Genomic DNA, 27,110 nt, shown 5'->3' on the forward strand with positions numbered 1-27,110 from the left:
AGGAGAAAAACTATCAGCCTGAGTGAGGTAACCCCATTTAGACAAATACGCCTTGTATTAGCTCACATGTGGGTGTTAGGTGTTAAGTCTTGAATAAGTCAGCCACAATCATTATAATCATAGCAGTTTGGTGTAGAATAAGGCATTCATGGTAAAAGATAGATCTTCTGAGGAAGGGAATTTGGAAATATAGTTAAAGATGGATGGAGGGCAGGGAGACTGGAATGGGAAGAGAGAGGGAAGGAGATAATAGGGAAGAAATATGGAGAAGGACAGATAAAACTTAGTGTCCTTTGAGGTGGTCATATGGAAACACAATACAGTAGAAACTTCTTAAAATATACGCATATATGAAAGAAATCATAAATGGAACCACCAAATAGTAGGAGAGACAGTGCCCCAACTAGACACTTCTCACCACCATGTGAAACATCCAGTGCTGGGAGTTGGTTGAATCTAATTGAATTGTTGGTCCAAGGGGGCCATGGAACTTCCCAAGCAGCCCAGGGTGTTGTTACCAAGACTATTGGTTGCTCTCCACACAAGGATGGTAAGGCTCTGTGGCTGAGGGCAGCACCTGCATATCTCATTGAACACAAAGAAGTCAAGCTTTTGTTCACCTAAAACCTTCACTTGTACTGATTCCATTCAGTTAAGGTTACTGTAAGGTAATCCAAAGGCTTCCAAAGGAGAAAGGTCAACACTGACCAAGCTACAATCCCTTCAATCTATGATGGTGACCCCCCTGCACAATGTGCTTCTACAATATACCATGAAAGTCCTGGATGTAACCATCCATTTCTGATTGGACTTAAGGCCCACTCTACAAGACTTACATATCTCCAACACTGTTTGGGTGGCCAAGAACCTAATGGATATAAGGGAAAACCAAGTACTACTATAGCCGATAACTCACAATGAAAAGTCTTATGTCTGGCACTGAGATTTTAATTTAATAACCTATGTCTTCTGGGGACAGCTTTGTCCACATGTACAAGGTACCTCTCACAGAGATACATGCACATTGGTGTGGTTTCAGTGCCATTTACAATAGCAAAAATATGGAATCGGCCCAAATGTCCACCAAAAATGATTGGATAGTATATAGTGCAGTTTTATTCATTCATAAAGAGAGTAAACTTACATCCTTTGTGTGTGAGAGGGAAATCACTGTGCTAAATGAAATAATCCAGGGTCATAAAGATAGACATATGCTTTCTCTTGCATGAGAAATAAATAAAAACTGTGTGTGATTGTGTGTGTGTGAGTGTGTGTGTGTGTGTGTGTGTGTGTGTGTGTGTGTGTGTGTGTGCATAGATACCCGAAATATGGACAACAGGGTGAAGGATGATGTCCAGTGAGAGGTGGAAGAGAGAACAATACAAGGTAAGGGGAGGGTGAGTATGAGCCAAGTACATGAAATGTCACATAGGGAAATGTCACAAGGAAATCCATTCTTTTGTCCTGTACTGAAGAAGGAACGTGGATAAAAAGACCAGATTGTCAAGTCAGAGATAGGAGAGCTACGTGGTCTCCGAGGAGTCTGTCGAATCCTTTCCACTTCTCTTACGCAGGCTTTGGAGATTAGGCTGCAAGAATACGAATCTGACATGGACCATGGTGCCTCGTGATCTCCGTCCTTTCCGAATGCCAAGAATGAGTTCTCACTGAGCTTAATAATAAAGAGATGTGGTAATGTTAATCTCATTTACGGGCCAAAGAAGAAAATCCTGGTCCAACTCTCCACACCGAAGACATGGATATCTAAATGGAGATTAAGATAGAGGGGGAGGGAGCAAAATGAAACAAACAAGCAAACAAGTCAGAAATGCAACTAACTTTATTAAATAACTAATATTACAGCAAGAGAATGGAAGGAAATTTGGAAAAGGCATCTCAACATAGAAAGTTAATGTATGGATAAAAAATGAGACCCATGACAGAAAAAGGAACTGGCTGTCTGATGGAGAAGACATGGTGTCTTTGTGCGGAAAGAGGTGATCCTGGAACAATGAAGAAAGGGGATTTGAGAAAGATTACCAAGAGTTTGCCAAACTAAAATTTTGTGACTGGAACATTAGCTGAAGCAACATAAGCGAAGGAAATTAAAGGGATCCAAACTATCCACATTTGCAAAACACATGATGCCATACATTAAAGAGCCCAAAATTCTACCAGGAAATGTCTACCAACGATAAACTACCCTAAAATCAATATGGAACCACAAAGACCCCCAGAGAGACGAAACAATCCTGAACTAAAAAAACTATGCTAGAGTGATTACCATTCCAGACCTGAAGTTAAATTACAGAGCCATGGTAATTAAAGAAACGCCATGATACTGGCACAGAACCAAAAATGGAGACCAGTGATACAAAACTGAGGACCCAAAGGCAAGTACACGTAACTGCAGCCACTTAATATTGGACAAAAATGCCAAAGCATGAACGTAAAGAAAGCATCTTCAACGCGCGGCCCTGGGAAAACCGGAGGTCTCCATGCAGAGGAGTGAGATGAGTTCCGCCTCTGCTGTTAAATGAGACCTAATTAAGAAGTTAGTTGTATATCATAGTTCTAGATTCCCCAGCACTACAGAGAATGCTTTGTGGTCAGGAAAATCCTTCATGCACCTCTTCTGGAACTTCATTTTCTTATTTTTTCATGTGGTGACATGATTTCTAATATAGCCGAGTTTAACTTCCTCTTCTAAATTAGACGAAGAGCTCTGTGGCGCAGGCAGGGGCAATGACCAGTGCCTGTGAATACTGAGTACCTGATTTTACCTCCTGTTTCTACTGCCTGCTTACCCGGCATGGGCTTAGCAAAAAGGTCTGGGTAGAAAACAGATGTGGCGTCTGGTTCCAGGCAAGAGTTATGACTGTGAATCAGGTGGATGACTATGGAGTCAGAAAGTTGCACAGTGGTTCTACGGACAATAGACCTTGTCTTGATGCTGCCCCCACTGGATCCAGGAATGAAAGGTAAACAGGAAGTGAATATTTATATCCTATTGCTACTGGATGCTGTCAGCTGTGCACTTCAAGCCTCTGTGAAACTGTGGGAGGCTCAAATGCTACTTTATAATGATATTTATCTCTTGGTGCTGTTAGGCATAGGAACATAACTCTGCCCCAACTTCTGACTCCCTTCCAAATATTATTCAGTAATCAGAAGTGAGTTATAGACTATTAAAATGCCATTACAAGTTCAGGAAACTGGACATCCTCTGGCCTTCTGGTGCTCCTGAGGCTTAGAGAGAGCAGGGAGCTCACATCCGCATCCACGGAGAGTACAGATTTGGTCTGTAGGATGGTACGCTGCAATGGTTTCCTGGAATCTAGAAGAGAGTCAGAACACAGGGTGCCTTGAAGTAACAGGGAGGTGGAGACTTGATGGAGATAAAGGTCATGCTTCCCTGCAGGTACACAGTCTCCTAGGTAAGCAAGACCAAGTCCAGATGGGATCTGAAGACAATGAATATTTGGTCTAAGGTCATGCTTCCCGGGGGCCCTCCTCAAACCATGGTATGCTTATCTCTTTAAAGTAATACTATCTCTTAAAGCTATGATTGCAAAGTAATGGTTGGCTGAAAATAGTGAGAGATACAAGACTAGGTATGACATGGAATTATAGAAGCCCTATGGCCAACAATCTGAAGGAGTACGTCATTGTAATTTAAAGATAGAAGCAATCTGGACCTGGAAGGTGGCAGTGGTGGGGATCAGTCAGATGTGCCTCTGATCTGCTGGGTGAAACTAAGAAGACATGTCTCTTAAAGGGCCTGAGCAATTCACATAAAGCAATGGGAGAGCTTACAACTGTCAAGACTCATTTTCTTCTCCTTTCTGCCCTTCAGGATGAGAGAAGGTTGTGTATCACACTCCTGCCACAGGCTGAGAGGCTATCTGGAGACAGAGGGGGAAAGACTGTAAGAGCCTGACGTAGTGGACATCCCCTGTGTCCTAGGCATGGCAGGGCTGGCAGGCACATGAACCCACAGCAGCTGTGACCATGTGACCCAGTCGTACCCAGGATCAAATTACTCAAGATCCCAGCATAGACAAAGGTCTAACTAAGTTCTACCAGTACCCGAGGAGCCCTGGGCAGTGGATGTCAGCTGATAGGGACGTGTTCCCAGAGAGACCACAAGTGCTCCAGGAGTTGATCCTTAGGGACTTAACAGTTGGGAAGGAAAGGTTCCACAGGGTAGTGGAGGAATTGGGAGGTAGGAAAAGTGTGTGGCTTTGGTTAGAAGTTTTGAGCACATTTCTAGTTATTTCTTTACTGTGTTTTTCTTCCTTTTGAGAATTCTCTCTTCAGGACTGAGGCTCACTTTTCAGATGGATCATTTTTTAGCGTATTTATTTTATGTGTATGACTGTCTGGTCTGCATGTTAATCCGTCCATCACACAATGCCTGGCATCCACAGAGGCCAGCAGAGGGCATTGGATCACCTGGGACTACTGTAACGGCCAGTTGTGAGCTGCCAAGTGGATGCCAGTGGTTGAACTTGGATCCTCTGGAAGAGCTTTTCATTACAGAGCCATCTCTCCTGCCCCTAATTTGTTTGAGTGGATTTTGTTTTCTTTTCTCTTGTCCCCTCGTCTTTTGAGGTCTTTTTATACTCTGAGTGTTAAGCCTCTAGCAGATGTCTAGCTTGCAACAATCCACTCCCCTCCCGTGGGCTTCTTCTTCACCCCGGCGATTGTTTTTTCCTTTAGCCGTGTATAACCTTTTTCTTTTTGTGAAAACCTACTTGTCAACCTTTAGTTTTAATCCTTGGGCAAACAGAATCGTATTTTTGAAGTCCTTCATACACCTATACCACTTAGGCGTTTCAGGGGTCACGTTTAGGTCTTTGATTCATTTGGTGTGGGGGGGGTTGTATGTGTGTGCGCACATGGGTGCGTGTGTGCAAGATGAAAATGTAGGTCTAATCTCATTTCTCTGCATGTGGACATCAGGTTTCCTGCCTAACCCTTTCCACGTCTCCCTAACTCCCTATAAAATTCATGGCCTATTAATTTAGCTGAATGTAGATTAGAGGGATGGGGGGAAGGGAGAGAGAGAGGGGGAGAGAGAGAGAGAGAGAGAGAGAGAGAGAGAGAGAGAAACAGAGAAAGACACAGAGAGAGGAAAAACAGAGCGGGAGAGAGAGAGACAGAGAGACAGAGACAGAGAGAGACAGAGAAAGAGAGAGAGAAACATAAAGAGAGAGAGAGAGAGAGAGAGAGAGAGAAACAGAGCGGGGGGAAGATGAGGCCTAACACCTAACAATCTGCTATTGGATAACTAATTATAGACTCATGCCTGGGAAGGAATAGTTTCCCTCTCTCAGCATCCCTGTTACAAGTTAGCATCTCTATTGGCCGTGTCCTTGTTCAGGTCTTGTTTAAGCAGCCATGCTGTTGAAGTGTCATGGCTGAAGTTGTCCTGCCATTGACAGGAGACCCAGTGTCACAGCAGATTTCCATGTCCTCTAGTCCTTGCCATCTTTCTGCCTCTCCTAGGCAATGTTCGCCGAGCCTTGGGTGTAGTGTTGTGCTCCAGGTGTATCAGTTGGGACTGAGCACCCCACAGTCAGCTGCTCTCTGGATGTTTACCAGGTGCGGGATTCTGTAATGGTTTCCATACATTGCAAAGAGCAGCTTGGGGGAGGGGTGAGAATTATCACCTTCCGTGGGTGTAAGGATAAGAATGTAGAATTCAGGTACGACTCATGCTGGTTTAGGAGAGCGCCCACAGAAGGGTCTCCTCTAAGACCCACTACCTCTCTAACCCATGGTGGTTGTCTAGGTTTCCAGCACCAGGCATGATTGCTGAGTGGGCCTTACCTCCATTTAATCAGCTATGGTTATCACTGCACCACTGCAGAAGGACAAGACATGAGCCACCACATCCTTAGGTATATTTTGCCATGCTGGTCCTTTTTGTGACTCATGGGCATCACAGCTGGTAGTTTTTAGCAGCTCGCATAGCACATTTTCTGTACCCCTTGCTCATCTACGTTCATTGCTGCCCATTCACAGTAGATAGGAAATGAAAATAACCCAAAAGCCAACTGGCAAATGGGCAATGAAAATGTAGGGCATAAATACTACGTAATACTAGTCAGGTGTACAAAAAATGAAGTCATTAGGAACTGGAGAGATTGCTCGCTGGTTAAGAGCACTAACTGCTCTTCCAGAGGTCCTGAGTTCAAATCCCAGCAACCACATGGTGGCTCACAACCATCTGTAGTGGGATCCAATGCTCTCTTCGGGTGTGTCTGAATATAGGTACAGTGTACTCACATACATAGATCTTTTTAAAAGAATGAAATCATAAAATGTATAGGTAAATAGATGGAGCTAGAAAACCCAAACCCAGAAAGAGAAATGCTATGTGATGTCCCTTGGTTGTGGTTCCTAGCTCTGAATCTTCAAGTGAGGTTATATGCCTTGAGTAACCATAGAAACAAAGAAGTCAAAGAAGGTGCAGTGTGAAGGAGCACTCGACTGGGGGATGAAGGGATGCAAGGGATGAAAAGAAACTAACTGGGGAGCAAGGTCAATACAGCACAAGAGAGAAGGAAGAAAAAATAACACTAAGATGTTAGAAAGACCCATACAAAATTAGATTATTTTTGTTTATCTCTTTTATTTGTATGAATGTGTATACATATATAGTCTAACTGAAGATACGATACTTCGTCTGACAATGATACCCCAAGAGCCATAGGCTATCTAACAAAAATTCCAACACTAGGTATAAGAAAGTTTATGTCCAAGATGTTGGTTGGAGGAGTATAAGAGACAATCAAAACAATGTAGGCTGTTGGCATTGCTCTTGGTTGCCTCCACGAGACTAAAGGAAGGAAACTTCTGTTTGTTGAAGACATTGTGCATTTCAAGCACAAAATTCCAAAAAGGTAGCTAGGTCTGGTCTGGGAGCCTCCTCCCTGAAGACCTAGTATTAGATGAGGGTTACTGTGAAATAAACAGAACGTCAGAATTCTATCCATGATGAAGCATGTTAGTGCTGTCTTAAAGGGCATTGAATTCTGGAGAATGAAGACATACTTTGTCCTGAAGATTTTTGCAGCCTGAAGTCTCTTCCCTACTCTGAACTGAAATATGTTCAGAAGTACAGAAGTCACCATGGGATATTCTCAAAGTAAAAGATTTCTGGACATGATCTGATGTTGTATCCTTGGAGAGGTCCAGGGAACAGTACCAAGACTCCTACTGAGCAGAGAGAAGGAGCCTGACATTTACTGATAAGAAAGGTCGATTGCCTTCCAACCTGCAGGCAAGGCCAGTCAAGGAAATATATAAAGGAGAACCTCAGATCAGCTCTCAGTCAAGACCCTTCCTGACAAGATGAGTCCCACCAGGTTCTTCCTCCTTACGGTGCTCCTTGTTCTGGTGACAGAAGCAGCCGCAAGGAGGCCCCGTGGTGAGTGGCAATTTTGCTCTATAGAAAAGATGTTTGAGAACAATGTTCTCAAAAGGGAGTCTGCAGAATGCTGTCTTCCCAGGGCTTCTCTCCATGAAGGAAACTTGAGTCTTTTCAAGCTTTAACCATAGCCCTACTGTGAGTCTCTGTGACTTGACAAGCAACATGTTGGTAAGGAGGGCTGAGGGGGGAATGCGGGCATCTGCATTGGCTAACATCCTCATTGTTAGGTGTGAAGGGCTGTTTGACAAGTAGATCACAGCAATTTCTAACTAGGCTAAAAAGTCAATGGTTTTATAAGCAACAAAACATCAGCACAGTACCTCCAAACACAGCAGCGCAGGCTCTCAACAGAGAGTCCTCATGCACAACTAATCCAGAGGATACAGAAAGGTGGATATAGAGAATGAGACATGTTTTCTCTCAACAGAAAAATTCTCACAGTCGGCTGAAGACTTTTCTAGTGAAAGTTCTGAAGTAAGTATAATGGGGGGCGGGGGTGTATGTGATCAAGTTCTACCCGTGACAAACATGACGACAAAAGTGAAAACTCATGGTGTTCCTTTAAGGCAAAAATCCCCAAAAGCGTCATCCATGAGGATGTCTATGAGGAAAAGAAGTTTACACGAGATATGGCCAGCAGCGATGATGGCGACGACAAGAGGAGTTTATCTGCAGGGGAAATAGAGCGGTCTTTCACACGGAAAAAGGACAAGCCACGGTTTGCACAAGAAATGAATGAATAAAATGACTACAAAGGAACTGAAGACCTGGACAGAAATAATGGTAAGGATCTTACCAGGCCTGGGGGATGCTAACCCAGTGTTAGAAGTTGTGGGTGGGTACTAACTGGGTCATTGTGGGACTGAGCCCTACTATGCACACCATGGGAGCTGTGGACTATGGCCTTTGGGGAGATGGGGAAAGCACCTGGCAGAGCAGAAACTGGTACCTGAGGTGTGACTAGGTCTTGAATTCCTATCCTTAGGGGGCTTTCAGTGTATTTCCCTTGTGTTAGCCAACAAATAAACAAATCTGAGTATGTGCAACCTCTGCCAGCATGTTTATCAGGTTGTGATACAAGCACGTTGCTTCTTAGAATTTTGTTTGTCATGAGTTGATGTCGTGCTCGACATGGAACAGAGGGTTAGAGTATCATTCTCGTGTCCACACATCCCTGTCACAATGCATTTATCCCTTTGAAAGACTATAGGTCCAATGATTAGCTTCTGCTTCCCTCTCAATAAAATAATGAAAAGTATGAAAAAGAAAAGTCCCTATTTGTGACACGCTAAAGTTGGAGAATAGCAATAATGAAAACCACAAGAACAAGGGTGCCTCCTTACCCTCTGCCCGACAGCATCACACCTCACAAGCTGCCCTCTCTCCCCCTAGAAGTCACACAGTGTCAATGAAGCTTGTCTTGTCTTCAGGATGAAGAGACTCCTGGGAGGTCCCAGACACAATTCGTGGATTTCATTTCCTTCTCAAACTTGTTTTTGAGATTCCTAAACCCGACGGTTATGAAAATATCTTTTTTTCCAATAAAAAGAGAATATTTCGCATCATTACGTTTTGACTCTTGAAATCTTCTTTATGCCACCCAATGTAGGGGCCTGGTGGGATTCCTGGAATTAATGGTTTCACGATTAAAGGGAGTGATCTTCTTGTGTCACTGCTGTGAAGAGTGTTCAGAAACACTTCCCAAGCTCTAGATAGAGACACTACAGAGGGCACTGGAATTCTGACAGTAACTGTATGCACCACTAGCCCTAAATCTCCCCTTGGCATTCTTCCTAGTTGGGTCTTCAAAGTGGCAATGTAGGAAAAGTCAGAAAACATGTACTCCATGGTAAATTCCTGGTCCACTGGTCCCTCTAGTCCCAGCAGCACATCCTTGCACTTGGTCCAACTATTTTGCTCATGGTATATACTCCTTTCATATTCAATGTCCCTAAATGTGATACATGAAGAACGTACAACGTATGTGAAGCAATTGTGCTAAACCATGCCATCTGTGGGGAGTCATGCCAAAGGACCAGCTATAATGGCGAGAAAGGGTGTCATCCAAGTGCAAAGCCTAATGCGCGCGCACGCGCACACACACACACACACACACACACACACACACACACACACACACACCTTTCTATCAGCATTTAATAAGGATCCCAGGGGGTAAATCCTCCATGAGTGGAAATAACTATTTCAGAAATAATTTGGAGTAAAAACATCACAGTCCTGTGGATGAGGAATTTGGTTTCCATGTGTGCCACAGGAACGAGCTCACTCTCAAATGAATCTGTCTTTACTTTCTCTAAAATTAAATCTCTACTGTCAAAATGTATTTGACGTTAATATATTAATTTTAAACCTCATTACAACTTCATAGACGAAACAGGCAGAGGCCAGGACACTTCTTTGACTCTGCCAATAGATATCCCTGACAGATTCTTGGTCAAGGACACACTTGACACTTGTCTGAGGGAGAGCAAATGGCCAATGACCTGCCGGAGACACTGTGAGAACAGGCACATGCCCAGAAGTCAGAGCCACTCCCTCACAACTCTGGAGACTGGAGCCATCTCTTTACTTGTACATCCTCCAGAGCTGGAAGTTAAGAGGTTTGAGCCATTCATTACCTTGATGTGCTCAGAAAACAGAACATGGAAGCCAGCATTCTGCTGCTGCTTTACAGCAGAGGTTTGTGATCTAGTCATACGTGGGTTTAGCACATACTTTTCTGCAGCGTCTCCCACTGGAATGCACCCACCTAGTCTGCATGTGCTGTACAGGTGTGCTCTGGAAATACACAGCTTCTCTGCTCTCACGGCTTAAAATGGAGATTCAGAAGTGTACGTCAGGAGAATGCATTAATTTAAAGTGAGGGGGGTGGTCTCATTTCAATCTCAAGGTGCAGAGGCTGGGAAGAGACCTTGGGTGATTTCGGAACAGATTCAACCTGGTTTAGTTTGGGATCATGCGTAATAGTTTAAGGAAGACGGCAGGCTGTTCCAAACTGAACTGGTTCTCTTTAAAGTATGTTTAACTTTGGAGCATGTAGTGTGGGGATATGTGGGAAGATGGGCCTTTAAGTATGGTCACTCTCACCCAAGCCCCACCCCAACTCTTCGCTCTCCCAACAATTTTCTCCCAAGTTCGCTATTTCTCCTCATCATCATCCCCCTCCGCATCTTCTTCATCAACATCATCACTGTCCTTCTCCTCCCCCTCAATGATAATCGAGACCAACTAGTGCCTCCTGTATGCACTGTGATGGAGGACATGAGCCTCCAGAGCACATCTAACCTATTTCAGACAATACTGTTAAAGAAAAGAACTCCCTCCCACAGTAGCCATCAACAACCAATGGCCCCTTGGCTAGGTGTGCAACCCCTGAGCCCTATTCCTCTCTGTGCTCCACTGTTGTCTGGTTTGATCTTGTGCAGGGCTTCTACTGGAAAACATGGCTACCATGAATACATGAAGGCACTGGCCCTTTCGTGTCCAGAAGACATTTCATAGCAATATTCCAAGACCTAGCTCTTACCATCTTTCTACTCCCTCCTCAGTGATATTTCATGAGCCTTAACAAGGGATGTGGCAGGGAGGGGACAACATTTATGCCCTGGTGAGCCACAGTGAACTTGCTCCCTATACTCAACTTCATATCAACAGTTCCCGGTATCAATGGGACACATTGCACTTCTAGTGCAAGCCTATAGTCACTGTTGCCACTGCCCGGCATTGAATCCTTCTGCTGTGCACATGTGCTATGCCCTTCTGGGTTAGCTTGTCCTCTCTGACTTACAGTCCACCTCTGGATATTCTTAAGGTGTTTCTACTTCCATATTTAGTGCTTATCTGCAAGCCCACATGCTAATTCAGACCTGAAATCCACTCATTATATGAGATTGGAATATGACAAGGTAATTAGAAGGAAAATAGCGGTATCTCTTCAGACAAAAGTAAAACTATCCCAAACCAACACATGTCATTATGAGGAGGCAGGGAGACATCCTGAGCCAATAGAGGTTTGTTTCAAATTAATCTAAATGGGTTGTTTTTAATTAGTGTTCTAATTATTACGCGTGTGTGTCTGAATACTGAGGACCTAATTGTACCTCCTAGTGTTACTGGATGCTAACCATGAGTGGACTCAGCATGAAGGTCTTGGTGCAAGACTAGGTAACCAGTTCCAGCCAAGGGTCATGCTCATGGCTCCAGTGGTTTCTCCCCAGATGTCTGCTGAGAATGAGAGGTCCCTACTGCAGACAACAGACCATGGCCTGTTGTGTGATATGTTTTGGAGCCAAGAATGAAAGGAAGAAAGTGAAAAAAAATGTGTCCCATTGCTACCGGGTGCTGACCGTCAGCCGTACACTTCAAGGCTCTGAGAGAAAGTCAAGTGGCATTTAAGTTTCCTTAATCATGATTCTGCCAGTTCCTGACTTCCTCCCCAATATTACTCAGGAATCAGAAGTGAGTTACAAACTGCTGAGATGCCATTAAAATCTCAGGAAACTTGACATCCTCTGGCCTTCTGGTGCTCCTGAGGCTTAGAGAGAGCAGGGAGCTCACATCCGCATCCATGGAGAGTATAGATTTGGTCTGTAGGATGGTACGCTGCAATGGTTTCCTGGAGTCTAGAAGAGAGTCAGAACACAGGGCGCCTTGAAGGAACAGGGAGGGGGAGCCTTGATGGAGATAAAGGTCATGCTTCCCTGCAGGTACACAGTCTCCTAGGTAAGCAAGACCAAGTCCAGATGGGATCTGAAGACAATGCTTCCCGGGGGCCCTCCTCAAACCATGGTATGCTTATCTCTTTAAAGTAATACTATCTCTTAAAGCTATGATTGCAAAGTAATGGTTGGCTGAAAATAGTGAGAGATACAAGACTAGGTATGACATGGAATTATAGAAGCCCTATGGCCAACAATCTGAAGGAGTACGTCATTGTAATTTAAAGATAGAAGCAATCTGGACCTGGAAGGTGGCAGTGGTGGGGATCAGTCAGATGTGCCTCTGATCTGCTGGGTGAAACTAAGAAGACATGTCTCTTAAAGGGCCTGAGCAATTCACATAAAGCAATGGGAGAGCTTACAACTGTCAAGACTCATTTTCTTCTCCTTTCTGCCCTTCAGGATGAGAGAAGGTTGTGTATCACACTCCTGCCACAGGCTGAGAGGCTATCTGGAGACAGAGGGGGAAAGACTGTAAGAGCCTGACGTAGTGGGCATCCCCTGTGTCCTAGGCATGGCAGGGCTGGCAGGCACATGAACCCACAGCAGCTGTGACCATGTGGCCCCGTCGTACCCAGGATCAAATTACTCAAGATCCCAGCATAGACAAAGGTCTAACTAAGTTCTACCAGTACCCGAGGAGCCCTGGGCAGTGGATGTCAGCTGATAGGGTGGGAGTCAGTCTTCTTTGGGATACGTTCCCAAAAAGGTCATACATGCTCCAGGAGACGGCCCAGGCCCTAGGCATATACTGGCAACTCCAAGTGAACTTGGGGAGTTAACAAGAAACGCCTGGCATTCGGAAGGCATATTAGCAGGGAGTAGTGAAGGATTAGAAGGAGAGAAATGTCGGTTTGCTTTAATCAACAACACTTTGTGCACATATGAAATTCTCAAACAGTAATTCTTAAATAAAATAAAAGTAAATACTTCCTACTACTTGGTACTAGGTACCAGGTTCAATCCTTCCTACTACCTTTTAAAAAGGATTTTTTAATCTTATTGCATATAATGATTATTATAGTTAATAATACTGTATATATCAACATAACTACTGAATTTTAAGTTTTTACTCTAAAATGCTAAGCATTGAGTTGATGTGTAAGTTAATCTGATTTAATCACTCATAAAATATAAAATAAAAAAGCCATCAGAATATTATGGTATATTCTATAAAAAAAATAAAAGTAAATACTGTAAGTTGTAGATTTTTATACATGAGTACTGTGTCTACGTTGTTTTCCTCCTTACTCTGCACCCTCCACTCTTCCCATGTCCTATCCCACTCCCCCTTAAATTCATAATAACTTCTTTAGTTATAGTGTTACACATATAGAAGTGGGTATATTCACATAGACAGACTAAAAGACAAAAGCTGCATGATCATCCCTTTATATGTAGAAAGAGCCCCTGAAAATACCCAACATCCCTCATGATAAAAGTCACGGAGAGGGGCTGGAGAGATGGTTCAGTGGTTAAGAGCACTGCCTGCTCTTGCCAAGGTCCTGAGTTCAAATCCCAGCAACCACATGGTGGCTCACAACCATCTGTAATGAGATCTGATGCCCTCTTCTGATGTGTCTAAAGACAAGAGACAGTGTACTCACATATATAAGATGAATACGTAAATAAAGTTTTTTTAAAAAAGTTTGGGTAAACTGGAGATACAAGAGACAGGCAATAAATATGATGACAGCAAGCCTACACCCAATATCATAATACATAGAAAGAAACTCAAAGCATTTCCACTAAAATCTGGAATAAGACAAGAATTTTCATTTTCTAATACCTTAGTTAGGGCAATAAAGCAACTAAAAGAGATCAAGGAAACAGTGGGGGGAAAGGAAGAAGTCAAACTATCCTTATTTGTAATCCATGACCCTAAAGACTCTACCGGGAGACTTCTACAGCTGGCAGACACCTTCAGCAAAGTAGCAAGATACAAAATAAGCACACAAAAATCTGTAGCCTTCCTATTTACCAATTATAAACACACTGAGAAAAAAATCAGGAAAACAGTACTCTTCACAATAGCCTAGAAAAATACTGTCAGGATGTCTACAGCCCTGTAAATGAAAAAACGGGTATATTAAAAGCTTTCAGACACTGAAGAAAGAAATTGAAGACACCAAGAGATGGAAAGATATTCCATGCTCATGAATTGGAAAGATAAACATTGTGAAAAAGATCTGCCCTAATTAGATGTTCTACACTGTGATGAAACGCCATCCAAAAAGAATCTTGGGATGGAGGGGGTCTATTCAGCTTACACTTCCACAACACTGTTCACCATCAAAAGAAGTCAGAGCTGGAACTCAAGCAGGGCAGGAACCCGGAAGCAGGAGCTAACACGGAGGCCATGGAAGAGTGCTGCTCACTGGCTTACTTCCATGGCTTTTTCAATCTGGTTTCTTACTGAACTCAGGATCACCAGCTCAGGGATGGCACCACCCACATCCATCACTAACTAAGAAAAATGTCCACACACTAAGTTTTCATATCGATCCCCAAATGCCCTCTAATTCCAGGCATCTCTCCCCATACTCTTCCTCCACCTCTCCCTCACCCCCTGGTGCAGTAGAAACTTACAGGATTCAACAGAGAGTGAGCCCAGAAAGAACTCTTAGTGATGGCGAATACAAAACCTGGACCAGCCATCTTCAGTAACCAGGCAACTGCCACTGGTGGGAATGGAATATCAACCCAGCCACAAAACCTTTGACCTGCGACCTACTCTGCCTGCAAGATACGCTGCCACAATGGAGGCACAGAACTTGTGGAAGTGGCCAACCAATGACTGACCTAATTGAGGGCCACACCATGAAAGGGAAGCAATTGCCCCACACTGCCTGCATGTCCAGGAAGTAGAGGCTAGATAGCCCAGAGATCTAGGATAGGAAAAGACATCAACGAAAAGATTCCTAATGATATTCTGCTGTATTCATGGATTGGTGTCTAGCCTAATCATCATCGGAGAGATTATTCTCTGGCAGCTGATGACAGAGGATGCAGAGACAGCCAAACATTAGGTAGAGGGAGAGACCAAATTAGAGATCTCCATCAGCTCCCTCCCCTCAGAGTTCTGGGAACCCTACAGAAGAGGGGGAGGAGACACCAGGACATCAAGGACAGACTCTGGGAGAACACAACTTAGGAAACAACTAAGCAGGACTCAGGGTCTCATCGAAACTGAAGCGGCACTCACAGGGCCTGCATGGGTCTGTGCTAGGTCCTCTGCAAATATGTTATGGTGATTAGTTTGGTGGTTTTGTAGACCTCTAAACGGTGCGAGTGGGGTATCTTGGACTCCATTGCTGTTGGGGCCCTTTTCCTTTTAAGGGTTGCCTCTCCCAAGTCCTGATATGAGGGTTTGTGCCTAGTCTTACTGTCACTTGTTATGCTGTGTTCGGTGATATCCCTGGGAGGCCTGCTCTCTTCTCAAGTGAAACAGAGGAGAGAATCTATAGGACAGAGGAGGAGACTGGGGCAAATGGAGGGAGGGGAAACTGTGGTTGGGATGCACTGTATGAGAGAAGAAGTTTTTTTAAATCTGTTTTACATTAAACTTGTATCTTACAAACTACTAAAAAAAAAGGAAGAAAGAAAAAGAAATGTTCTACTGGCTTGAGTGTAGCCTAATCTTCTGGAGGGCTTTTCTCAGTTGAAATTCCCTCCTCTCAGGTGACTCTAGCCTATGTCAAATCGACATAAAATTAGTCAATACAAGACCATATTATAAAAAGCAATCTACAGATTCAATGCAATTTCTATTAAAATTCTGAAACAATTGTTCACAGAAAATGAAAGAGAATTTCTGGAGTTGTCACCATCCAAGACTTCAAATTTTATTATAAAGCTATATTAATAAAAAAAACAGCATGATATTCACATAAAAACAGTCAGGTTAATAAAATGAATCAAAGCATAGATTCAAACACATTTTGACAGACCTACCAACCTCTTCGTTTTGAAAGAGAAACCAGCAGTATACAGGGGAGAAAAGCCAGCATCTTCAACAAATGGTGCTGGTCAGGTCTAATGGCTGCACGGAGAAAAATGAAAATCAATCCAGATCTATCACCCAGCGCAAAACTCAACCCCGAGGACCTCAACATAAGGCCAGATGCCCTGAACCCGATAGAATAGAAAATGGGGAATGAACTCATTGGCACAGGAGAAGACTTTCTGAACAGGACACCGACAGCACGTCCACTAAGACCAACAATTAACAAATGGAACCTTGTGAAACTAAAAAGCATCTAAAAGCATCTGTGAAGCAAAGGTGCCATCATTGGAGCAAAGCAGAAGACGACAAAATGGAGAAAGACACTTACTAGGTATGCGCCCGATCGAGGTACTATCTAGACTACCTAAAGAACTCAAGAAAACAAATAAACCAATTAGTAACAGTGTACAGGACTAAACGGGTAGTCCTCAAATATGAAGTCTTGGGCATCCATCCAAAGAACTTTATCCTACGGCAGAGAGGCTCATTCATACGTACTCATCCATGTACATTGATGCTCTACTCACAAAAGCCAGAGAAACAGCTGCATGTCCATCCACTGGTAACGGATAATGAGAACGTGTCAAGTTTACACACTCAAATATTGCCCGGCTATTAAGAAAAAAATTACAAAATTTGCCATCAAATGCATAGAGCTAGGAAAAAAAATAATTCTGAGTAAAGCAACCCAGACCGAAAGACAAATATTGTATTTTTTTTTTACTATATGTGAATTTTCTCTTTTGAGCTTTCAATAGGTAGGCTTCGATCCAAAAACAAAAACAAACAAGCAAATAAAAAAAAAATCTCATAGACTTAGTGACCTTTTAAGGGACCACAGGGAAGGAGGGGAACCTTCCAAGGACAGGGAAAAGAAATATAGTGTCATAAGGGGTGAGGGGATCTGAAGAGATGGCTAAGCTGCGGTGGTGAGGCTCACGATCAAAAAGGCAAAACAAAGGGGAAACTGAATGTGAGGGTTAAACAGGGAGGGAGGTGAAAGGGCAGGGTGAAGAAGGGACTGCTGGAAGGGATAACTAACACTTAAGCCTTTGCAAAGCCATATGGAAACCTTCTACTCTAGAAACTTCCTAAATATATACATGCAGGAAGGAAATTTAAATGAAAGCACCACATACAGGGGTTTTAATACATTTGGCCCAGGGAGTGGCACTCATTGGAGGCATGGCCTTGTTGGAGTGGGTGTGGCCTTGTTGGAGTGGGTGTGGCCTTGTTGGAGTGGGTGTGGCCTTGTTGGAGTGGGTGTGTCGTGGTGGGCATAGGCTTTAAGAGCCTCATCCTAGCTGACTGGAAGCCAGTCTTCTTCTAGTGGCCTTCAGATAAAGATGTAGACCCCTCAGCTCCTCCTGCACCAATGCCCATCTGGAGACTGTCATGCTCCTGCCTTGATGATAAGGGACTGAACCTCTGAACCTATAAGCCAGACCCAGTTAAATGTTGTCCTTATAAGAGTTGCCTTGGTCATGGTGTCTGCTCACAGCAGTAAAACCCAAAGACAGCATATAATGCGTGAAACAATGCCCCAACAAGACATCTTAGGCCACCAGATAAATCTTCCAGTGCCAGGAGTGGGCTGCATCTTGTTATTATGTACACACACACACACACACACACACACACACACACACGCATACACACGCATACACACACATACACACACACACACACACACACGCCACAAGCTATAGGCAGGACTATTAACTAAACTTTATAACCCCACAGAATGCCCTATTGCTGAAAACACCACTTACATTTCAAACATGAAGACATTGATCTGGTCTCTAACTAGAAGCTTCATCCCTCCTGACCAGTGCTCATGGTGCTGTAATATATTCTGTGCACGAACAACGAGAGGACACAAGTAATCATCACTATCACCCAGCCAGACTCTGCAGTCTACAAGAGAGACCTGTCTGCTAAATATTCCAATGGAATAGTGGCACAAATGTTACGGGACTCACCAACCTCTTTTTGTGGGATTTAATGGCCACGCCATGATATGGAACCCATACCTGACAGTGCTTAACTGTCCAAGAACCTGAGAATGCATAGGCCATGATGGGTCTAGGTAAAATCTGACTTCTTCTACTATGCTGAAGGAACATAGCAATACAGGAGTTCCTGAGGACATTTTGCTATACCTATAGGCCAGCCCCTCACTCAACCCTCATCAGAGAACCATCTACTTACAGTAGATAAGAACTAAGACAAAGGCTCTCAATTGGACAATGTTCAGATTGTACAAGACTTTGGAGCACTAAGGCCTAAATGCGTATCTTTATCAAAACCCTACCTTCAAAGCTCAGGGATCTACATTGAAGAAGATGTGGAAAGATTGTAAGAGAGAGAGAGAGAGGTAATGAATGACTCCAAAGCAATAGTGTCTTCAAAACACAGCAGGCCTGATACACATATGAACCTGCAGAGACTGTGACAGCACGCTCAAGGCTTGCACAGATTCGAGCCGGATGGGGTCCCAGCACTGAGAAAGGAAAGTGAACAAGGGATCCCAACCCTAACCAAAATGCTGTTTGCAACTGATACCTGGTTGAAAAGGGAAAATCAGTCTTCTGAAATGAGGCGGAACTGGATATATCAACCACACTGCAAAGCAGATCCCTTATTTAGGATAGTTTGTCAACAGAAAAACTCCAGTGTGTGTGTGTGTCTGTGTGTGTGTCTATGTGTGCGTGTGTGTGTCTGTGTGTGTGTGTCTGTGTGTGTTGTGTGTGTGTTGATACATTCATTTGGTTTTTAGTACTTTTTGTGTTTTGGGAGGTGGTTTTGTGGCCTTGTTCTTGTTTTCTTTCTGAGAAAGAGAGAGAGAAAGAGAACCAGAGACACAGAGAGATGGAGAGACAGAGAGAACCCAAAGTTGGGTGAATAAGGGGGTAGGATGAATTTGGAAGGACGTAGAAGAGGAAAAGGCATATACATTGTATGAAAAATAATGTAAGTAAAAATAAAATAATTCTCCTGAAATAAATAAATGTACGTATATTTGTGTGTACATAGAAATATGTCTAACCTAATAAATCAAATCGGTGTTGCTCAAGTCTATGTGTCTGTTTATGGCTGAGCACCTGGGATTGGATAACCCGTCAGCAATCTTGTCCATGGGGAAAAAGCTGGTTCTCCCTCTCTCTGCAAGCATTGATTGTCTTCCTCTAGCAAGGAACACTGAAATTCTCCTCATCCATAATGTCCTGGTGACAGCTGCTAGAATTATGCAGGTCTTGTTTAAGCAACCACAATGTCCTGGCCTCGTGGATGCAACCTTCCTGTCATATCTTAAAGACACTCTCTCACTGAAGGCATCCCGATCCTCTGGGACATACAGTTTATCTGCCTTGACTTCTGGAATATCCTCTATGCCTTAAGTGTAAGAGGTGTTTAGCAGATATGCCTATTGAGGTTGGGCACCCCAGGCCCACTAATTATCTGCATTTCTACCAGTTATGGATGTCTGTTTAGTATTTATCTCTGCACAGAGCAGCTTCCTCGATGAGGAGTGAGGACTACACTTGCCTGTGGATTTAAGGCTAAGTATTCAGAATACAATCAGAAACTAGATTGGTTTGGAATTATGGCAGTAGTAGGCTCTCCCGTAGGATTTATGACCTCTTCGGCCATAGGTACCTGGCTAAATTCAAAGATCTGGGCATGAATTCACTCCTTCTGAGCAGATTACAAGAGAGCTGTTGGTTACTCCACACACACAAGGTGGGAGCGCTGGTATGGATGACACCACTGGAGATGCCTTACCAGGCCGGTCACTGTGACTGTAGGCTTTCAGGATAGGCAGGGCTGCTGTTGACATAGTTCCTTCTGATACTATGAAAACCAGGGAAGTTCCAGCTCGATTTCCACAAGTCCTTCCCCAAAAGTATGTGGTGTGTTCAGCAATAAGGTCCAGCCTTCAATTTCTAGGAGGCCACCAAAGGCAATGCCAATAGCCTGGCATTGTTTTTGAGAGTCTCTTGGACCCTGTCTTAGTTAGGGTTTCCATCGCTGCCACAAAACACCATGACCAAAAACAAGTTGGAGAGGCAAGGGTTTATTTGGCTTTTACTTCCGCATCACAGTCCATCAGTAGAGGACGTCAGAACAGGAATTCAAGTAAGGCTGGAATCTGGAGGCTATGGAGGGGTGCTGCTTACTGGATTCCTGGCTTGCTCAGCCTGCCTTCTTATGGAACCCAGGACTACTAGCTCAGGGATGGCTACACTTACCATGGGCTGGCCCCTCCCGCATTGGCCACCAGTTGAGAAAATGCCTTACAGCTGGATCTCATGGAGGCATTTCCTCAAAGGAGGTTCCTTTCTCTCTGATGACTCAGGTTTGTGTCAAGTTGACACATAAAACCAGCCAGTACAACTGACCCCTTGTCAATCTGACACACGAACACATCTCTATTAAGCCACAACCTTTTTTTTCCTGTCTTATTCATCTCCAAGGTCTCACATTAAAAGCAATTAAATGTAAAGACACCCCCCACAGTCTTCTATAAATTCAAACACATTAAACTTTCAGCGATTTTTAGAATCCAAAGTCTTTTAAAATCAGAGATTCTCTTCATTGTTGGCTCCAGTAAAATTCTTTCTTGCTTCAAGAGTATGTAATTTGCTTTTTTATTTTGATTTTACAAGGGGTCACAGCTAAGAGATTTCTTTGAGTCTCAGAAGAAACATTGAATTTCGGGATTTTAAACATTGCTGAGACTGTGGTGGACCATGGGAACTTCTGAAGGTGGACGAAATGACTCCTGTACAATATTTGTGCAGTTTATACTTTTTAACTATTCTTTTTTTTTCTTTTTTTCGGAGCTGGGGACCGAACCCAGGGCCTTGCGCTTGCTAGGCAAGCGCTCTACCACTGAGCTAAATCCCCAACCCCACTTTTTAACTATTCTTGAGATACATGAGTGACTTCTTTTATCTTCTGGAAGTTTCTAAGTGAATTTTTTATAGAATTGAGGAAAACATTTAGTTTTTCTTATATATCCCTTAAACATATTATCCTCCAACTTTATGGCAAACATTGCCCATTTTAATATTCTTAATTGTTTAGCATCTCCATTTGAAAGAATGTTGTTTATGTCACCCATGCTGGCTTTGATTACACAGTACACCAGCTCAACACTCCTGGTGCTGACATTCAAACCGTGTGCCATGACTCTATTTCAAAACAATTATCCAGCAAACTTTACTCGTACACCCAACTGGAGGCAGTACGCACATTGGCTTATACTTGTTTTGTTTTAATTAGTTCTTTATCAACATCCCAGCATAAGGCTGTGTTCTGCGATTTCTGGACCTCTTTTTTTTTTTTCAAATATGTTCCCAGGATTTTATCTGGACCTTTTGCACAGCAGATAATGTAACAGATGAATTCTTTAATCTAAAAAAATGTAATCGAGTCTATCAGGTCCACGCTTTCACTCTCAGTCTCTGCATGGAGTAGTTCCTGGAGCTTTTCCAAAAGAAAAGAAGTAGGCAGAGTGGGGGTGTGCAGGCACAAGAAGCAACGTGGTGTCAGGAGGGTTTCAGCATGATCTACTAAGAGCTCTGCTTAGCAGGGCCACGCAAAGGCCACAGTTAGTGATGTGTTACTTTGAACTGTTTTCTTTTCCTAAAAAAATGCCTCTCCCTTTTCCTCACCTTGCACACCATGTTCCCTTAGCAGATTAGAACTTAAAATAAGAGCAAAGAAAGTAAGCTCTTCCATCGTCCCTTCAGAACAACCCCAGCTCTGTTAAGATCACACCCTGGCTCACTGCACGGATGTTCTTCCCTTCTCCCCTGCTATGCCCACAGCACAGACTCCATAACTAGGTGGAAAGAAATGATAGACAGAAAGCTTCAGGGTGGGGGCAGGACTATAGAAATACAGACTTCCACACAAGTGGGAAACCCTCACTTTGATTCCAACTTACATATTTCGCTCAGCTCAGACCTTGTAGAGAACATTCCCAAGAGAACATTGTAAGTGCAGCTGGTTAAAACCACCATGGGGAATTCTCCCTCTCACAAAATATGCTCTTCAGAAACTAAGGGTGGGATGGGGACCATTGTGTCGGTGGGGTGTGAGGACCAGAAACGAAGGAAATAGGATGGTACAGGTGGCCTACGAGGAAAATGGGAAATACCTGGAGGGGGGATTTAATTAGGGAGGAGGGAGGAGATGCATACAGAAGAGGGGGAAGGAAGGTAACATAAGTGTAAGAGTGTTTGAAAATCTCTTAAAGAATTATACTATTAATGATCGATCTAAAAGTTTGTGTAACTCAATGTATAAATTCACATATACAGTTTAAATGAAAACTGACAGTTCTCCCCAAAAAAGCACAGACTATTTAACAAAATCTCCACCACTAGTCGTGAGACACTCTCTTTTGACTTGCTGAATCAGGATTGTCCACGAGACTCCAAAACAATATAGGCTCGTGCTGTTGTCTTTGGTTTCTCCCAGAGAACTGGAAGGTTACTCTGTATTGCTGAACACAACATACATTTCAGGCACAGGCCCTAGAGAGCCCTGAGCTGCAACTGAATGACAGCCTCCTCCCTGAGGTCAGGTTTACATGGTATGAAAATGCCATGCAAAAAATAGTCCTACCGGGCTGGAGAGATGGCTCAGAGGTTAAGAGCACCAACTGCTCTTCCAGAGGTCCTGAGTTCAAATCCCAGCAACCACATGGTGGCTCACAACCATCTGTAATGGGATCTGATCCCTCTTCTGGTGTGCCTGAAGACATCTACAGTGTACTTATGTATAATAAATAAATATTTTTAAAAAAATAGTCCTACCTAGGACTGCGATACCTATTAACCACAACAATGACCAGAAGGCAAGATTATCCTAATTGCAATAGTAGCATCCAGAACTTGGCAGCCACCAATGCCTACCTAATTGGACTCAAGACCCACTCAAGTAGACGGAATCATGACTCATACTAGGAACCTGTAGTCCTTACCCTACATCAAGGAAGCTTCTCTTTGCAACAGACAGGGAACATTGCAAAAAAACACAACTACTTAAAAAGCAATTGTGGAGCCCAGTCCCTACCAACACCTACAGCAAAACTCTGGTACCTAAGTTCCAGGTATCATTTTGGAAGAGTGTAAAACACAAAAATACAAAGAGTTTGCTGTGAGACTGCACCTTCTAGAAATGTCAGAAGCTAGTCCCATACAGCCTTACCAACATAGTTACCTAAGCATGAGGTAGACAAGGACAAAAACAAGAGACATACCAAAGCGGATGGGGAAAGCCCATGAGGCCTCAACCCTAGACCAAGAACCTCAGGTGTATAAGGAGGGCTGAGATCAGGAGAAATCTTTATCCCCAGGGAAGAGCATACCAGTTGCTTATCCAAGGCTAAGTGCTCAGCACTGGAAATATATACATACCAGTAACATTACATAGGCTGAACAGGTTCTATTAGTGTCTCTATGGACATGTGTATGTAATAACAATTAATGGATAAATAGGCCATGGAACCGAAACAGAGCAAGGAAGGTATATGAGAAGCCTTGGAGGAAGGAAAAGGAAGTGGGACATGAGGTAATTGTATCGTAGTCTCAAAAATCATTTATAAGAGAGATCAATGGAGTAAAAAGAAGAGTTTATAGAAACGAAAATTGCAAAAAAAATAAAAATTATGCTGTTGTTACACATACGGCTTGCCACCTAAGTCTTACTTATCTACAAGTATATGAAAGTGAGCATAATGTTACACAAAAAGAGCAAACAAACAAAAATGGGCTGAGCAAGCCATGGGGGCAGGCCGTTAAGCAGTGTTCCTCCATGACCTCGGCTTTCAGTTCCTGACTCTGGGTGGCTACCAGAGTCTCTGTTCTCATATCCTTCATTGTAGATTGTGAGACAAAAGAGGAAATAAATACTTTCCTCCCTCTAGTTCACTTATACACGTGCGCGCGCGCACAGACACACACACACACACACACACACACACACACACAATTCTGCAGATAGGTGTCACAAGGAGAATCTGAGAAAGAGTCAGCCAGCGTTCTTTCTCGCATCCACAATACTCACGCCTATGGTCTTTCACAACAGCAGAGCCTCCACTCCTGTTCAAACATCTCTACCCCTCTCCTCATACTCCAGGGAGCATACTCCCTCCACTACACATGCAAACATTTGAGAAGAGCATTGCTGTCCATTCTCCAGCTAAAAACACACCAAAATATACTGGTCTGTTCACATCAAGGTTGGTAGAATCCACTGAACATGTGACAAGGCAACAGTTTCTGGATTGAGCCAACATCAGCTGGTGAAGAGCGTCAGGGACATGTCAAATATTAGAATGATAAATTTCAGGTCTGCACTCAATGTTTCTTTCTTTCTTTTTTTTTCTTTTTATCTACTTATTTTTGTGAGTTCATTCTGCAGTGTTCAGGACTAAAATAAAGGCCCCACTACTCCTAGGTAAAGGCTCTGTCAGTGAGATCCTCTAAGGGTTGTTCAAAGTCCTTTCTTTGGTGCTTCTTATAGCACCATCTCTCCCTGTGCTCTTCCGCCCCTATGCTCGCTCCTTTTCAAATAGAAACTCTGCGCCTGAAGGCTGTTCTGAGAACACAAGCTCAAGGTTGTGACTGATTTCAGTGATGCCGTCTTGAAAGGGATACCGTGCTAGAGAATGAAGTCCTGATCAACCCTGAAGACTTCTGCAACCCGAAGTCTCTTCCCCACTCTGAACTGACATATGTTCAGGAAGTAGAGACGTCACCGTTGGATGTTCTCAAGGTAAAAAGGAAGATTTCCAAGAATGCTCTAGTGTTGTGTCCTTGGAGAGGACCAGGGAACAGTACCAAGACTCCTACTGAGCAGAGAGAAGGAGCCTGACATTTACCGATAAGAAAGGTCATTTGCCTTCCAACCTGTAGGCAAGGCCAGACAAGGAAATATATAAAGGAGAACCTCAGATCAGCTCTCAGTCAAGACCCTTCCTGACAAGATGAGTCCCACCGGGTTCTTCCTCCTTACGGTGCTCCTTGTTCTGGTGACAGAAGCAGCCTCGAGGGGGCCCCGTGGTGAGTGGCAATTTTGTGCTATGGGAAAGATGTTTGAGAACAATGTTCTCAAAAGGGAGTCTGCAGAATGCTGTCTTCCCAGGGCTTCTCTCCATGAAGGAAACTTGAGTCTTTTCAAGCTTTAACCATAGTCCTACTGTGAGTCTCTGTGACTTGACAAGCAACATGTTGGTAAGGAGGGCTGAGGGGGAATGCGGGCATCGGCATCGGGTAACATCCTCGTTGTCAGGTGTGAAGGGCTGTTTGACAAGTAGATCACGGCAATTTCTAACCAGGCTAAAAAGTCAATTATTTTATAAGCAACAAAACATCAGCACGGTATCTCCAAACACAGCAGCGCAGGCTCTCAACAGAGAGTCCTCATGCACAACTAATCCAGAGGATACAGAAAGGTGGATATAGAGAATGAGACATGTTTTCTCTCAACAGAAAAATTCTCACAGTCGGCTGAAGACCCTTATAGTGAAAACATGAATTTAAAGATTCTGGCGAGCGGGAGGGGATCAAGTTCTACCTTTGGGGCATACAGCCGAAGTGAGAACTCTCGGAGTAACTTCAAATCAAAAAGTCCAAGCAGTATCACCAGGGAGAAAGTGAATGAGGAAAGCAGGAGTGAAATGAGTAGTACCAGCAGCCATTTTGGTCTCAAAATGAGAAGATCTCATGGAGGAGGAGAAATGAATCCCTTTGAAACCAAAGTAAAGACCCGGATCACTCGCAAATAATGTGTTCCCCGGCCAACTGAAGACTTGAGCCAATAGGCAGGTAAGTGTTATCACCAGGTGAGGGCTTACAAGCTACTCGTGCCTAATCCCTGGGGCATTGTAGGATTGTGCACGCCAGTAAAGTTGCTATAAGGGGAGGTGTGGAAAGCACCTGACAAGGCAGACAAAGATACGAGAGCTATAACTGTGTCCTAAATTCCTACCCTCAGTACGTATCATCCACAGATTTCTGCACAGTCTGACAAGTGATAAAAATCAAGCACGTACCCCCCCTGGCAAGGCATGTGTGCCAGCTTATAATAGAATCTTGTCACTTCTTGTGCTAGGTTTGGTGAAAGTTCATTCCATGTTTATTGCAGTCCGTGCAATCTCTTCGTGTCTACACAGCCCTGTTAGAAGCAACTCTCTCTTCTCAAGGCCCTACCTCCAAGAACTACCTTTCTCTTCCTCCCGCCCCAACAAAAGAAAGGGAAGTGTTTCTGCTTGTGACCCACCAGAGATGAAATATAGCAGTGTCCTGCAGTAAAGGGGGGCCCCAGAGGCATGGGACATACACCAATTAATCCCTCCACTCTTCCCTGTCCTACCTCACAGGTTGTCCTCGTTCCCTGGGTGTCACTGAACTAAGAGAAGTCTATGATGTCTTCAGGATGCAGGATCCCACAGGTGCCCCGGAAATAGTCCGTGCTTCTTATTTCCTCCTTACACTTGTTTTCTTTAAGATTCCGGAACCTGACAAGATTCAAATTTAACCTTTTCAATAAAAAAGATACTATTCTGCATCATTATCTCCTGAAATCTCTTGCTTCTGCAGTACAGGGGCTGGGTGGGATTCCTAAACTTACCAGTTCTGCCGTTAAAGGAAGTACCCTTCTTGTGCCCGTATTCAGAGACCTATTTCCTAGACTCTGGATAGAAATTCATCATTCAATAAAAGGTACTGTAACTGCCAGTCACTGCGTGTACCACTAAGCCTAATCCCTGTTTGACCCTCTTCTTAGTGGAGATTCACAGTGGCAATCTAGGAAATGCAGGAGAAGACATGTTCTGATAGAACATGGCAAATACCTCATCAGCAATGCCTCCAGCTCCACCAGACCACAGCAGCACATCACAATA

General features: G+C 43.6%; 2 protein-coding genes across 6 annotated transcripts; both read left to right on the forward strand.

The window, feature by feature from the left end:
* Positions 1-1,503: 1,503 nt before the first annotated feature.
* Positions 1,504-9,011, forward strand: Svs6 (seminal vesicle secretory protein 6). 5 transcript variants are annotated; one of them, XM_063284216.1, is made up of 5 exons: positions 1,517-2,981; positions 7,033-7,438; positions 7,869-7,915; positions 8,008-8,224; positions 8,834-9,009. In XM_063284216.1, exons 2-4 carry the CDS (start codon positions 7,363-7,365, stop codon positions 8,182-8,184), a joined length of 300 nt encoding a protein of 99 aa, XP_063140286.1. In that variant the 5' UTR covers positions 1,517-2,981; positions 7,033-7,362; the 3' UTR covers positions 8,185-8,224; positions 8,834-9,009. The 5 variants fall into 5 exon arrangements, with proteins under 5 accessions (XP_063140284.1, XP_063140285.1, XP_063140286.1 ...); XM_063284214.1 differs by lacking the exon at positions 7,033-7,438 and having other exon boundaries at positions 1,504-2,981; XM_063284215.1 differs by lacking the exon at positions 7,033-7,438 and having other exon boundaries at positions 1,504-2,981; positions 8,872-9,009.
* A 16,157-nt stretch (positions 9,012-25,168) lies between these two features.
* Svs5 (seminal vesicle secretory protein 5) lies at positions 25,169-26,779 on the forward strand. Its single transcript, NM_133516.2, has 3 exons — positions 25,169-25,266; positions 25,696-26,031; positions 26,586-26,779. Exons 1-2 carry the CDS (start codon positions 25,191-25,193, stop codon positions 25,989-25,991), a joined length of 372 nt encoding a protein of 123 aa, NP_598200.1. The 5' UTR covers positions 25,169-25,190; the 3' UTR covers positions 25,992-26,031; positions 26,586-26,779.
* The last annotated feature ends 331 nt before the right edge of the window (positions 26,780-27,110 follow it).

Source organism: Rattus norvegicus, chromosome 3 (assembly GCF_036323735.1).
Source record: "Rattus norvegicus strain BN/NHsdMcwi chromosome 3, GRCr8, whole genome shotgun sequence".
NCBI classification, from domain to species: domain Eukaryota; kingdom Metazoa; phylum Chordata; class Mammalia; order Rodentia; family Muridae; genus Rattus; species Rattus norvegicus.